The sequence below is a fragment of the Somniosus microcephalus genome, chromosome 7 (genome assembly GCF_052327205.1).
Source record: "Somniosus microcephalus isolate GS21.2 chromosome 7, FLI_Smic_1.0, whole genome shotgun sequence".
Lineage (NCBI taxonomy): Eukaryota > Metazoa > Chordata > Chondrichthyes > Squaliformes > Somniosidae > Somniosus > Somniosus microcephalus.
Genome location: NC_140993.1, coordinates 6,476,114 through 6,488,748, shown reverse-complemented (window position 1 = coordinate 6,488,748; position 12,635 = coordinate 6,476,114). Strand labels below are relative to the sequence as shown.

The window sequence follows — 12,635 nt, the reverse complement described above, 5'->3', positions numbered from 1 at the left end:
GCCTACACGTGACTCCAGTCCCACACTGTGTGTTTACTCTACTGCCCTCAGGGCAACGAGAGATGGGCAATAAACTGCCCCGTCTGTGTCACAGAAGAACAGGAATAGAATCTGGAGCCTCCACTGGGTGCAGCCAGTCTTTGCCAGATGAGCAGTGTGTGACCTGGTGCATGTCCTCATTTCCAGCACTTCCAAAACCCAAGGAATGTTCAGCGTCTTAATGATTTCAGAGACAGAAGACAGTCTGAGGATCTCCCTTGTATTTATTGTCAGCTATTTTATAATCCCTTCCAAAGGGTCCCACTAGACCGTTCCTTAGCTGTGGTCGATACACACAAATTAAAACTAGAAATAGACGCCAGCCCATCAGTATTCCCTCGTGGTAAACACATGCCCAAAATCACAGCCCAGACCTCATGACAATGCTCCAAACACACAGCAGATTACTTAAAAAAATAGTTGACCTCAAACACACATCATATTGATACTGATGGACTTGCTTTGTAATTTCACCATTTCCTTGTTCTATTCACATGTATATTCATTCACATTTTAAACCCACCCACTACCCACAATCTGAAGATCCTGTAAACCCCCCAAAACCCACCACCCAAAAATTAATCGAATTTAAAACACTGCATTTAGCCAAGCTCCCTCCCCCTCCTCCCGCACCCCCGTCTCCCCACCCCCACCCCACCCCACCCCGCTGGGATTAAAGTACACACGCATTCTGCACACCAGTGACTACCTACAATCCACACACGGTAACAGACGATCACCATTTAACTACTGCAGTCCAGGTCAGCAAGGAGACTAAACCCATTTCATCTTTTCCAGTCGACGGGTCTGTTTTGTGGAATTAGCTCCACGCCACGTATCCGCCAACAGGCGAAACGCAGCCTCGGACTGGGTCCCCACTCTGCAGAAAGGACCCCAAGCCTGATCACAAACATTTCATTACTGCCCTCACCCCGCACTCTGACAGGACAGTCTCGAGTCACCCCGCACTCCGACAGGACAGTCTCGAGTCACCCCGCACTCCGACAGGACAGTCTCGAGTCACCCCGTACTCCGACAGGACAGTCTCGAGTCACCCCGTACTCCGACAGGACAGTCTCGAGTCACCCCGTACTCCGACAGGACAGTCTCGAGTCACCCCGCACTCCGACAGGACAGTCTCGAGTCACCCCGTACTCCGACAGGACAGTCTCGAGTCACCCCGCACTCCGACAGGACAGTCTCGAGTCACCCTGCACTCCGACAGGACAGTCTCGAGTCACCCCGTACGCCGACAGCACAGTCTCGAGTCACCCTTCCAACAGGACAGTCTCAAGTCACCCCGTACTCCGACAGCACAGTCTCGAGTCACCCTTCCAACAGGACAGTCTCGAGTCACCCCGTACTCCGACAGCACAGTCTCGAGTCACCCTTCCAACAGGACAGTCTCAAGTCACCCCGTACTCCGACAGCACAGTCTCGAGTCACCCTTCCAACAGGACAGTCTCAAGTCACCCCGTACTCCAACAGGACAGTCTCGAGTCACCCCGTACTCCGACAGGACAGTCTCGAGTCACCCTTCCAACAGGACAGTCTCGAGTCACCCCGTACTCCGACAGGACAGTCTCGAGTCACCCCATACTCCGACAGGACAGTCTCGAGCCACCCCTCTAATTGGACAATTTCAGGACACCCTTTCCATTTTAGTGTTGGCGCCTTCACTCCTCTCCCCGGTTAAACCATCAACACCATGGCTAGTAACCAACACTCCTCCTAGCAACCATCTCCACCCTCTCCCCTAGCAACTGCCTCCACCAACACCCTCCCCCCCCCCCCCAGCAACCACTCCACCAATCGCCGGTGCCACACTGTGAACAGACTGGGATATGAAGTGTCCTCCCCAACAACAGTCCAACTTTACCAAATTGTGCAAAGTCCTCCAACAGTCAAATTAAATTTACATCATTCATAGTCAAAGGATGGGGTGTTGGTTGAGGTGGATGCAAGCACAGGCTGAAAATAAGTGCCGAAACACAGGGTACTTCGTGTTCCAAGTTAATGCCCCCACAGCCTGCCTGGATGAGTGCAGCTCCAACAACACTCAAGAAGTTCGGCAACATCCAGGACAAAGCAGCTCACTTGATTGGCACCCCATCCACCACCTTAAACATCCACTCCCTCCACCACCGGCGCACCGTGGCTGCAGTGTGCACCATCTACAAGATGCACTGCAGCAACTCGCCAAGGCTTCTTCGGCAGCACCTCCCAAACCCGCGACCTCTTCCACCTAGAAGGACAAGGGCAGCAGGCGCATGGGAACACCACCACCTCCAGCTTCCTCTCCAAGTCACACACCATCCTGACTTGGAAATATATCGGCTGTTCATTCATCGTCACTGGGTCAAAATCCTGGAACTCCCTCCCTGGCAGCACTGTGGGAGTACCTTCACCACACGGACTGCAGCGGTTCAAGGAGGCGGCTCACCACCACCTTCTCGAGGGCAATTAGGGATGGGCAATAAATGCTGGCCTTTCCAGCAATGCCCACATCCCAGGAATTCATTAAAAAAAACGAAGAGTATTTTTTTGTATCTGTGATCGTCTGATCTTGCCAAGGCTGGGAAGCTGGTGGTTATATCAAGCCACGTGGTCACTCACACGGGCAGGAGTGGAGACGTCACAGTGCTGTTCAATCCTACTCAAGCCCAGCTAACTGCACTCCCTTGAAACCCACACTAACTGCACGAGCCTCAAGAACCCAGTCGAGGGTTATGAGTTTTCGCGTCGTTCTCAGAACTGCTCAAAGGGTTCCCAACTGGGCCAGGTAATTAAGACGGTTGCAGCACGTGGGGTCCTGCCCCGAGGTTTGCTGGGATAGTGACCGGCTTCTCTCTTCTCGCCTCCTCATTCGGGGGAGCGGGATTGCTAAAAGAGCTGCAGCTCCAGGTCGGGGACCTTCGGGATCCGACTCCCACTGTTCAGCCCGTGCAACACTCAACACTCCTCTTGCATTGGAAAAGGTTGCAAGGTGGGTGAGAGGCAAAAGACAGGACGGAGGACAATCACAAGCCGAGAGGGCCAGTGAACACTCAGTTAAAAAAAATTCTAACTGACCTTTCATGAAACCTCCCTGCAAATACTCATGTGAACAAACTTAGCGCACCGAGATTCTCTGTTTCAAAGTCTATCTTCTCCAGGGATGGTACAAAACGTCTGGCAGTAGTTAGCATGTGAACACACAAAAGCAAAACAAAATAATAAAACCGGGAAAGACGCTTGTTACACTCCAAAGAAAAGAGGAGAAATAAGAAGTGTGAGCATTCCCAGAATTCCCACCGCTCTTGACGCTACAACCTCCCGGCACTCCGACTGCTGATGGGGAGCGGTGTCAATTCTCCAAATATAAACAGGAGCAGGGTACAAAAAAATCTAGTCTTTGATCGTCATAACTGCACATCCAGGAGTCTTTTCCGTAAATAATGTTTAACTTCCTCGATCCCGTTCAGCTTTTCCAGCTCGTGGTAAGGCAGCTGTAGGTGAGAGCAGAGGACAAAGGGACACAGATTAGGTGGAACCATTGCGCTGTTGGTTTGCAGAGTGCGCGAGGTGATGTTCTCAGCCCGAGGGGTCTTTATGACACAGGTGTCCTTTCCTGCCCCCATCGCCTGGACCGAGATCAGCTGACACCCCGCGGACTGCGGAGCAAACCGGCTCTGCATCAGATGCCTCGTGCAGACACCCAGAGAGGGGGAACGGGGGGAACTTTTCTTAGTCTGTCCTCGGGATGTGGGCGATGCTGTTCAGGTGGTGGATCCACTGAATCCTTTTCACAGATGGGTGGCTGACTCGGCCACTTCAGGGGACACTAAAAGACAACCACACAGTGGAGTCTGGAGTCAAATATCAGGAAATAAAAAGTTGGTCTCAGTAAAAGCGACCGTGAAGCTGTCGGAATGACGTAAAAACCCAACCGGTTCACAAAACATACACTCCGCACAAAAGAAATACAACAGAGGCGACATGAAAAAAACCTTTTTTATGCAGCGAGTGGTTAGGATTTGGAATGCGCTGCCTGATAGGGCAGTGGATACAGATTCAATAGGAGCCTTCAAAAGGGAACTGGCTAAATACTTGAAGGAGAAACAATTGCAGGGCTCTGGGGAAAGAGCGGGGGAGTGGGACTAACTGGATTGCTCTTCGAAAGAGCCGGCGCAGGCTCGATGGGCCGAATGGCCTCCTTCTGTGCTGTGCTATTCTATGATTTGATTCTAACAATTCAAAGACGTGGTTTATCTAAAGGGCTGCGTGTTCTTGGGGTATTTGAAATGGAGAGTCTGCCAGACACCAGGAAACACCTTTGGCAATTTCAGGACAACATCTTGGATGAGTTTGGAGGTAAAATTGCTGTCCAGGAGGGACCATGTTTCAATCCTTGTTCTGTTGGAACAACTGATCTCAACCAGGGTACAATGAACAGTCGGTCTGGCTCAGTTGGTAGGACTCTAACCTCCGAGCTGGCAGGTGTTGCGTTCAAAGCCCCAATCCGGGGTTTGAGGTCATAATCTAGGCTGACAGTCACTGGAGAGAGTGCTGCACTGTCGGAGGTGCCGTCTTTCCAAGTGAGGTTCTATCTGCCTATTTCAATGCTCTCCTCACCCATCACCCGCTGTATTCGCTGACTTACATTGGCTCCCGGTTCGGCAACGCCTCAATTTTAAAATTCTCATCCTTGTTTTTTAAATCCCTCCATGGCCTCGCCCCTCCCCATCTCTCTAACCTCCTCCAGCCCTACAATCCTCCGAGATCTCTGCCCTCCTCCAATTCTGGCCTCTTGCGCATCCCTGATTTTCTTTGCTCCACCATTGGCAGCTGTGCCTTCAACTGCTGAGGCCCTAAGCCCTTGAATTCCCTCCCTAAACCCCTCTATCGCTCTTTCCTCCTTTAAGACGCTCCTTAAAACCTACCTCTTTGACCAAACTTTTGGTTATCTGCCCTAATATCTCATGTGGCTCGGCGATAAATTTTGTTTGATAACGTTCTTGTGAAGCGCCGTGGGACGTTTTACTACGTTGAAGGCACTATATAAATACAAGTTGTTGTTGTTCCTGTGGTTCACATGGTTCTGGCCAACAGTTCCCCCTCCCCAACTACCAGAAGGTAACTACAAACATGGATTCCAATCGACCTATCTTAATTCATCATCCAGAGAGATCTTAGATTCTCCCTGTTTCAACATCCAATTGTTTTTTAAATGATTCCAGGATTTTTGCCTCCTCGATCTGACTCCATTCCACATGTTAGTCACTCCAAAAATTTCTGATATCAGTTCTATAATTCCCTTTTATTAAATAGGATATACGGCACAGAAACAGGCCATTCGGCCCAACCAGTCCATGCCGGTGTTTATGCTTCACTCGAGCCTCCTCCCGTCTTTCCTCATCTAAATCTATCAGCGTAACCCTCGATTCCCTTCTCCCTCATGTGCTTGTCTAGCCTCCCCTTAAATGCATCGATACTATTCACCTCAACCACTCCCTGTGGCAGCGAGTTCCACATTCTCACCACTCTCTGGGTAAAGAAGTTTCTTCTGAATTCCCTATTGGATTTCTTGGTGACTATCTTATATTGATGGCCTCTAGTTATGCTCTTCCCCACAAGTGGAAACATTCTCTCTGTATCCACTCTATCAAAACCTTTCATAATTTTAAAGACCTCTATCAGGTCACCCCTCAGCCTTCTTTTTTCAAGAGAAAAGCGACCCAGCCTGTTCATCCTTTCCCGATATGTATACCCTCGCATTTCTGGTATCATCCTTGTAACTCTTCTCTGCACCCTCTCCAGTGCCTCTATATCCTTTTTATAATATGGCGACAGCCGTTCGCAGTTCTCTAAGTGTGGTCTGACCAAGGTCCCTTCTTCTACTCTTGCCATTTAATTTAAAGTAATTTTCTGGATTTACCTTTTCCACACCATATCAGCGGGGCAGTGGGATTAGTTTGGGATTGATGCAGGGTTATGGGGAGAGCAGGACAGTGGGATTAGTTTGGGATTGATACAGGACGATGGGGAGAGAGCGGGGCAGTGGGAATTGTTTGGGATTGATACAGGGCTATGGGGAGAGAGCGGGGCAGTGGGATTAGTTTGGGATTGATACAGGACTATGGGGAGAGTGCGGGACAGTGGGATTAGTTCGGGATTGATACAGGGCTATGGGGAGAGAGCGGGGCAGTGGGAATTGTTTGGGATTGATCCAGGGGTATGGGGAGAGAGCGGGGCAGTGGGATTAGTTCGGGATTGATCCAGGGGTATGGGATTGCTCTAGCAAAATGCCGGTACAGAAACGATGGGCCGAACAGCCTCCTCCTGTGCTGTAAACCTCTATAGTTCAATGGCTTCATGAAGTGAAGCACCGTACCTGCAGAATGGTATATCCTAGTAGTCGCAGGTGTCGATCCCGCATTGCTCGAGACCCCACCAACACGTCCGAGTTGTGACAGTAATGCCATTTGTCATTCACCGACATCACAATCCTGTTGGGAGGTGGGAAGGAGACAGTCTGTTACTGATGATATGAACCTTAACAGTCAGACTGGGGCAGGACGTTCAGCTCTAATACCACTCTTCCCCAGGATTTACATAGGATTACATAGGATATACAGCGCAGAAACAGGCCATACGGCTCAACCAGTCCGTGCCAGTGTTTAGTCTCACAGCCTCTCATGCCCCAGCACTGATGGATATTGGCATAGCTATGGATGCATAATCATCTCTCTCTCTCTTTCCCCCTCCACTTCACTGCATTTGACAGCACAAAAGGTCATTCACCCATCGCCCCACGCTGCCGCTCTAAAAGAGCTATGTCCTTATAGTCCCATTCTCCTGCCCTTTGCCCATTCAGCCCATCCCCCCATGCCGCTCTCTGAAGGACCTGAAAAGACCATTTAGGTCTACCCTTTTTAAACAGCTGGGTAAGGCAAGAAACAAACTCAGGCTGAGTTCATGGCTATCGAGTGACCAGTGCAGTTAATCCCCGAGCGTTTACCTGTTCACTTGTTCGGTGTCGGGGCACCTCTCTTTCTCGATGAGCGACGATGGGCTGGAGAGTTGCAGAGGTGGTGGCACTGGGCTCACCAACTCCGCCTGCCCCACCCTGCCCTGGCTCTCGGGGTAGTGGGGGCTGTCGTAAAAACTCGGAGTGGGCTGCTCCGCTCTGAAGAGGTTGTGCTCTTGGTTCTGGGGTGCCGTCTCCGTTTCCTCGTCCAAGGTCTTTCCGATGGGGAACTGAAAGAGGGAACTGGAGCCCATGACGGGCGAGCAGCCCGTGGTGTTCGGGGCCTGGTTCAAGCAGTCGGAGGGGCTGCTGAGCGTGGAGCTCTCTTGACTCTCCAGCGACTGCTCCTTGGTCAGGCTGGTGTAGTAGTTCGAAGGGGGGTAGTAAGCGTTGTACTCGATTGTCGAGCCGGTCAAGATGGATGCCGCGCTGGAGCGGCCGCTGCTGCCCGGGGGCCGGATGCGGGTGAGGAAATCCACTTCAGCCGCGAGATCGCCATCTCTCTTCTCTTTCGCCGTCGCCTCATCGTGACCAAAGGGCGAGAAGTTCTGGAAATCGGAGGTGAGGGAGGGGATGTCGGGTTGGGCGTGGTGGGAGGCGGGGTTCTCTGCGGGTTTCGAATTGGGGACGGAGAGGCACAAAGGAGTGCCAGCACCAGGAATGGTCCCGTTAATATGAAGGACAGTGCCAGAACCATTTATCCACAGTAAGAAATCTGCAACGGAGCAACAAAGAACAAGTAATTGCACGACCCTCGATCAGGTTAGTTCCCTCACTCCCACCATGACCCTATAACTGGTGAGGGGCGGGTCTGGACCAGGTGCACAAGACCATGGAGGGAGCAATCAACCGTTTTCTAGCCGCTTCTGCTGGATTGGAGGAAAGCATTGGAACCTGTGCTCATCTTTCAGTCAGAGCTGGGAGTCTCTCTGTGGCCACCATCAGTACTGCCCGTGTCAGTCAGGAGCAGCACAGTTTCGTGGGGCAGGGCAGGTTTCTCTTTCAGCTCTCACCGTGGGTCCAATGTAGCAAGGGCTGACTGAGCCCTTAAAAGGGCAGCCCACAGAGAGAGGGTGCTGCACTGTCGGAGGTGCCGTCTTTCGGAGGAGAGGTTAAACCGAGGTCCTGTCTCCCTGTTAAGGTGAACTTAAAAGATCCTATGGCACTATTTGAAGAGAAGCAGGGAAATTCCCCTGGTTTCCTGGCCAACATTTATCACTCAACCAACATCATCAAAAAAGAGGAATTATGTGTTGTTAATCTCAGTGCCGTTAGTAAATTCACTCCCGCGTCTGCCTAGAACCAACAGTGACTGTTCTTCAAAAGTAATTCCTTGGTTATGAAGTGAAATACTTGGGAGACATCCTGAGGAGGTGACAGGCGCTATATAAATGCAGCTGGGTGCTGTAATGAGATGAATGCAGGCTTTGTCTCTGATTTGTCACGCTGCTTGCCTGACATCCAGTACTGGATGAGCAGAAATTTCCTCCAACTAAATAAGGGGAAGACCAAAACCATTGTCTTGGGTCCCTGCCATAAACTCCGTTCCCTAGCCACCGACTCCATCGCTCTCCCTGGCAACTGTCTGAGGCTGAGCCAGACCGTTCGCAACCTTGGGGTCCTATTTGACCCCGAGATGAGCTTCCGACTCCATAGCCTCTCCATCACCAAGACTGCCTTCCACCTTCGTAACATCGCCCGGCTCCGTCCCTGCCTCACCTTATCCGAGCCTTTGTTACCTCGAGACTTGATTATTCCAATGCTCTCTGGCCGGCCTACATAAACTTGAGCTCATCCAAAACTCTGCTGCCTGTATCCTAACTCACACCCAGTCCCGTTCACCCACTGTGCTCACTGCCCCGTGTCCTAACTCGCACCAAGTCCCGTTCACCCATCACCCCTGTGCTCGCTGCCCCGTGTCCTAACTCGCACCAAGTCCCGTTCACCCATCACCCCCTGTGCTCGCTGCCCCGTGTCCTAACTCACACCCAGTCCCGTTCACCCATCACCCCCTGTGCTCACTGCCCCGTGTCCTAACTCACACCCAGTCCCGTTCACCCATCACCCCCTGTGCTCGCTGCCCCGTGTCCTAACTCACACCCAGTCCCGTTCACCCATCACCCCGTGCTTGCTGCCCCGTGTCCTAACTCACACCCAGTCCCGTTCACCCATCACCCGCTGTGCTCACTGCCCCGTGTCCTAACTCACACCCAGCCCCGTTCACCCATCACCCCCTGTGCTCACTGCCCCGTGTCCTAACTCACACCAAGTCCCGTTCACCCATCACCCCATAGCTCACTGCCCCGTGTCCTAACTCACACCCAGTCCCGTTCACCCATCACCCGCTGTGCTCACTGCCCCGTGTCCTAACTCACACCAAGTCCCGTTCACCCATCACCCCGTGCTCGCTGCCCCGTGTCCTAACTCGCACCCAGTCCCGTTCACCCATCACCCCCTGTGCTCACTGCCCCGTGTCCTAACTCACACCCAGTCCCGTTCAGTCATCACCCCCTGTGCTCACTGCCCCGTGTCCTAACTCACACCAAGTCCCGTTCACCCATCACCCCATAGCTCACTGCCCCGTGTCCTAACTCACACCCAGTCCCGTTCACCCATCACCCGCTGTGCTCACTGCCCCGTGTCCTAACTCGCACCCAGTCCCGTTCACCCATCACCCCCTGTGCTCACTGCCCCGTGTCCTAACTCACACCCAGTCCCGTTCACCCATCACCCCCTGTGCTCACTGCCCCGTGTCCTAACTCACACCAAGTCCCGTTCACCCATCACCCCATAGCTCACTGCCCCGTGTCCTAACTCACACCCAGTCCCGTTCACCCATCACCCGCTGTGCTCACTGCCCCGTGTCCTAACTCACACCAAGTCCCGTTCACCCATCACCCCCTGTGCTCGCTGCCCCGTGTCCTAACTCGCACCCAGTCCCGTTCACCCATCACCCCCTGTGCTCACTGCCCCGTGTCCTAACTCACACCCAGTCCCGTTCACCCATCACCCCCTGTGCTCACTGCCCCGTGTCCTAACTCACACCAAGTCCCGTTCACCCATCACCCCATAGCTCACTGCCCCGTGTCCTAACTCACACCAAGTCCCGTTCACCCATCACCCCCGTGCTCGCTGCCCCGTGTCCTAACTCGCACCCAGTCCCGTTCACCCATCACCCCCTGTGCTCACTGCCCAGTGTCCTAACTCACACCCAGTCTCGTTCACCCATCACCCCCCGTGCTCACTGCCCCGTGTCCTAACTCACACCCAGTCCCGTTCACCCATCACCCCCTGTGCTCGCTGACCTACATTGGCTCCCGGTCCGGCAACGCCTCGATTTAAAAATTCTCATCCTTGCTTTCAAATCCCTCCCCATCACTGTAACCTCCTCCAGCCCCACAACCCTCCGAGGTCTCTGTGCTCCTCTAATTCGGGCCTCTTGCGCATCCCTGAGTTTAATCACTCCAACAATGGCGGCCGTGCCTTCAGCTGCCAAGGCCCCAAGCTCTGGAATTCCCTCCCTGAACTTTTACGCCTCTCTACTTCTCTCGCCCCCCTCCTTTAAGACGCTCCTTAAAACCTACCTCTTTGACCAAGCTTTTGGTCAGCTGTCCCAATATCTCCTTATGTGGCTCAGAGTCAAATTTTGTTTGATAATCGCTCCTGTGAAGCGCCTTGGGCTGTTTCACTATGTTAAAGACGCTGTATAAATACAAGTCGCTGCTGTTTGTATTCAGCTGGGTAGTGTAATGGGAAGATGGTAGGGTTTGTACACTGGCTCCTTCTTCATCCCAAACCGATGACCTTATGTTCTCAAAGCAGCTCGTGGTACTAATGGTGAATTACCCTGTGCAATCTTACCACCTCCCCATTACAGCGCCCGGCTGAATACCAACCTTGTGCAACGCTGAAAGACACCTTTCCACTTACCTTGTGTATTTATAGTGAGTCACACATCTAAATTCTTTTTCTGTGTCACACTTCAAAAAAAAAAGTTCAAAAAAGATGAAGAAAGCCAGTTATTAGCAATCGACAGAGATATGCCACCAGGACACAGGGGTTAGAAGGAGAGCTTTCATTTATATAGCGCCTTTCGTAACCTCAGAACAGCGCTTCACAGCTAGTGAAGTACTTTTCGAAGTGAAGTCACTGTTATAATGTAGGGAAACACAGCAGCCAATTTGTGCACAGCAAGGTCCCAGAAACAGCATTGAGAAAATGACCAGATAATCTGTTTTCTTTTAATGGTGCTGTCCAGGGGATAAACATTGGTCATGTCATGGGATCTTTTACATCCACCCGAGAGGACAGGCGGGGCATCGGTTTAACGTCGCATCTGAAAGACGCCACCTGCGGCAGTGCAGCACTCCCTCAGTGCTGGACTGGAGTGTCAGGCGAGGTGTTGGGCCCCCGCATCTCTGGAGTGGGATTTGAACCTACTGGTTCAAAGGCTGATACCAGAATGTCAGTAACTTCACTGACTCCCAGCATTGACTTCAAGAACGCAAAGCCAATACCCCCTACACTGGAGCAGCAGAATTAACACGTCGTTAAACATCGGGTACTGCACTTCTGCCCATAAAACAGCAGATCAGTGTCACAGGAGGTCAGCTTGTTCAGTATAAAAAGGGGTTCTTACCTGTATAGTACCCCGGGGGAAGAACCTCGTCCTGCTTGTAACACTGATCCCCGATCAGCTGTCTCAAAGCTTCCGCCACCAGCCCTTTGTAACTGGAAAGCACAGCAAGCGAGATAAAAGAGAGAGAGAGTCACATCTCAGGTAAACGTAAAGGCAACTGCAACAACTTGACTTTATACCGCACCTTTAACATAGCAAAACATCACAAGGCGCTTCGCAGTGGCGTAATAAATAAAAAATGACGCCGAGCCATCAAGGAAGATATTAGGAGGGGTGACCTGAGTCTAAGAGATGGATTTTAAGGAGGGTCTTAAAAGGAGGAGGGGGAGCGGAGTGGTGGAGGGCTTTAGGGAGGGAATTCCAGAGCCTGTGGACTAGAAGGCTGAAGACACGGCCGCCAATAGTAGGGCAAAGAGAAGGCGAATTCACAAGTGACCAGAGTCAGAGGGATGCGGAGTTGGGGGCAAGGGTTATAGGGCTGGAGGAGGTTACAGAAATAGGAAACAGAAGCAGAAATCGAACAGGAAAGATCTGCAGGGCTATGGGGAAAAGAGCGGGTGAGTGGGACTAACTGGAAAGCTCCTTCAAAGAGGTGGCGGAGCATGATGGGCCGAATGGCCTCTTTCTGCGCTGTAAGGGTCTATGATTCTTAGTAAGGAATCCATTGTTTATTGAGATTAAAAGCCTGCAGAACTTTGGTGAAACTTGCAGTCTTCAGAGAGGTCATGAATAGCCTGATCTCAAGGTTAAACCGATTGCATTTAGATTTGAACCTTCTCACAGTTCATGGGTGCTGAGAGACTTCTGATGTGCAGCCATAATAGGTACATTCTGTGCTTTGCTTAACCTAGACACCAACAGCTCCTGCTAGACCCTGGATCCGCGGGTGACAGAGGTTTAGAGATAAAAAGCTGGTGCAAAGTGTACAAAGGGCACGAAATGTAATCA

The 12,635-nt window shown here is 51.9% G+C and overlaps 1 protein-coding gene across 2 annotated transcripts in view; it reads right to left on the bottom strand.

The window, feature by feature from the left end:
- Nucleotides 1-245: 245 nt before the first annotated feature.
- The window catches only part of fastk (Fas-activated serine/threonine kinase), a 48,833-nt gene continuing 36,443 nt past the window's right edge, over nucleotides 246-12,635 (bottom strand). For both annotated transcript variants that reach the window (XM_085992171.1, XM_085992172.1), the window contains 4 exons: nucleotides 11,688-11,779; nucleotides 7,040-7,763; nucleotides 6,413-6,527; nucleotides 246-3,527 (listed from right to left, as the gene is read on the bottom strand). In XM_085992171.1, coding sequence (XP_085848297.1) covers nucleotides 3,441-3,527; nucleotides 6,413-6,527; nucleotides 7,040-7,763; nucleotides 11,688-11,779 — 1,018 coding nt within the window. In that variant the 3' untranslated portion in view covers nucleotides 246-3,440. The remainder of the gene's footprint in view (nucleotides 3,528-6,412; nucleotides 6,528-7,039; nucleotides 7,764-11,687; nucleotides 11,780-12,635) is intronic.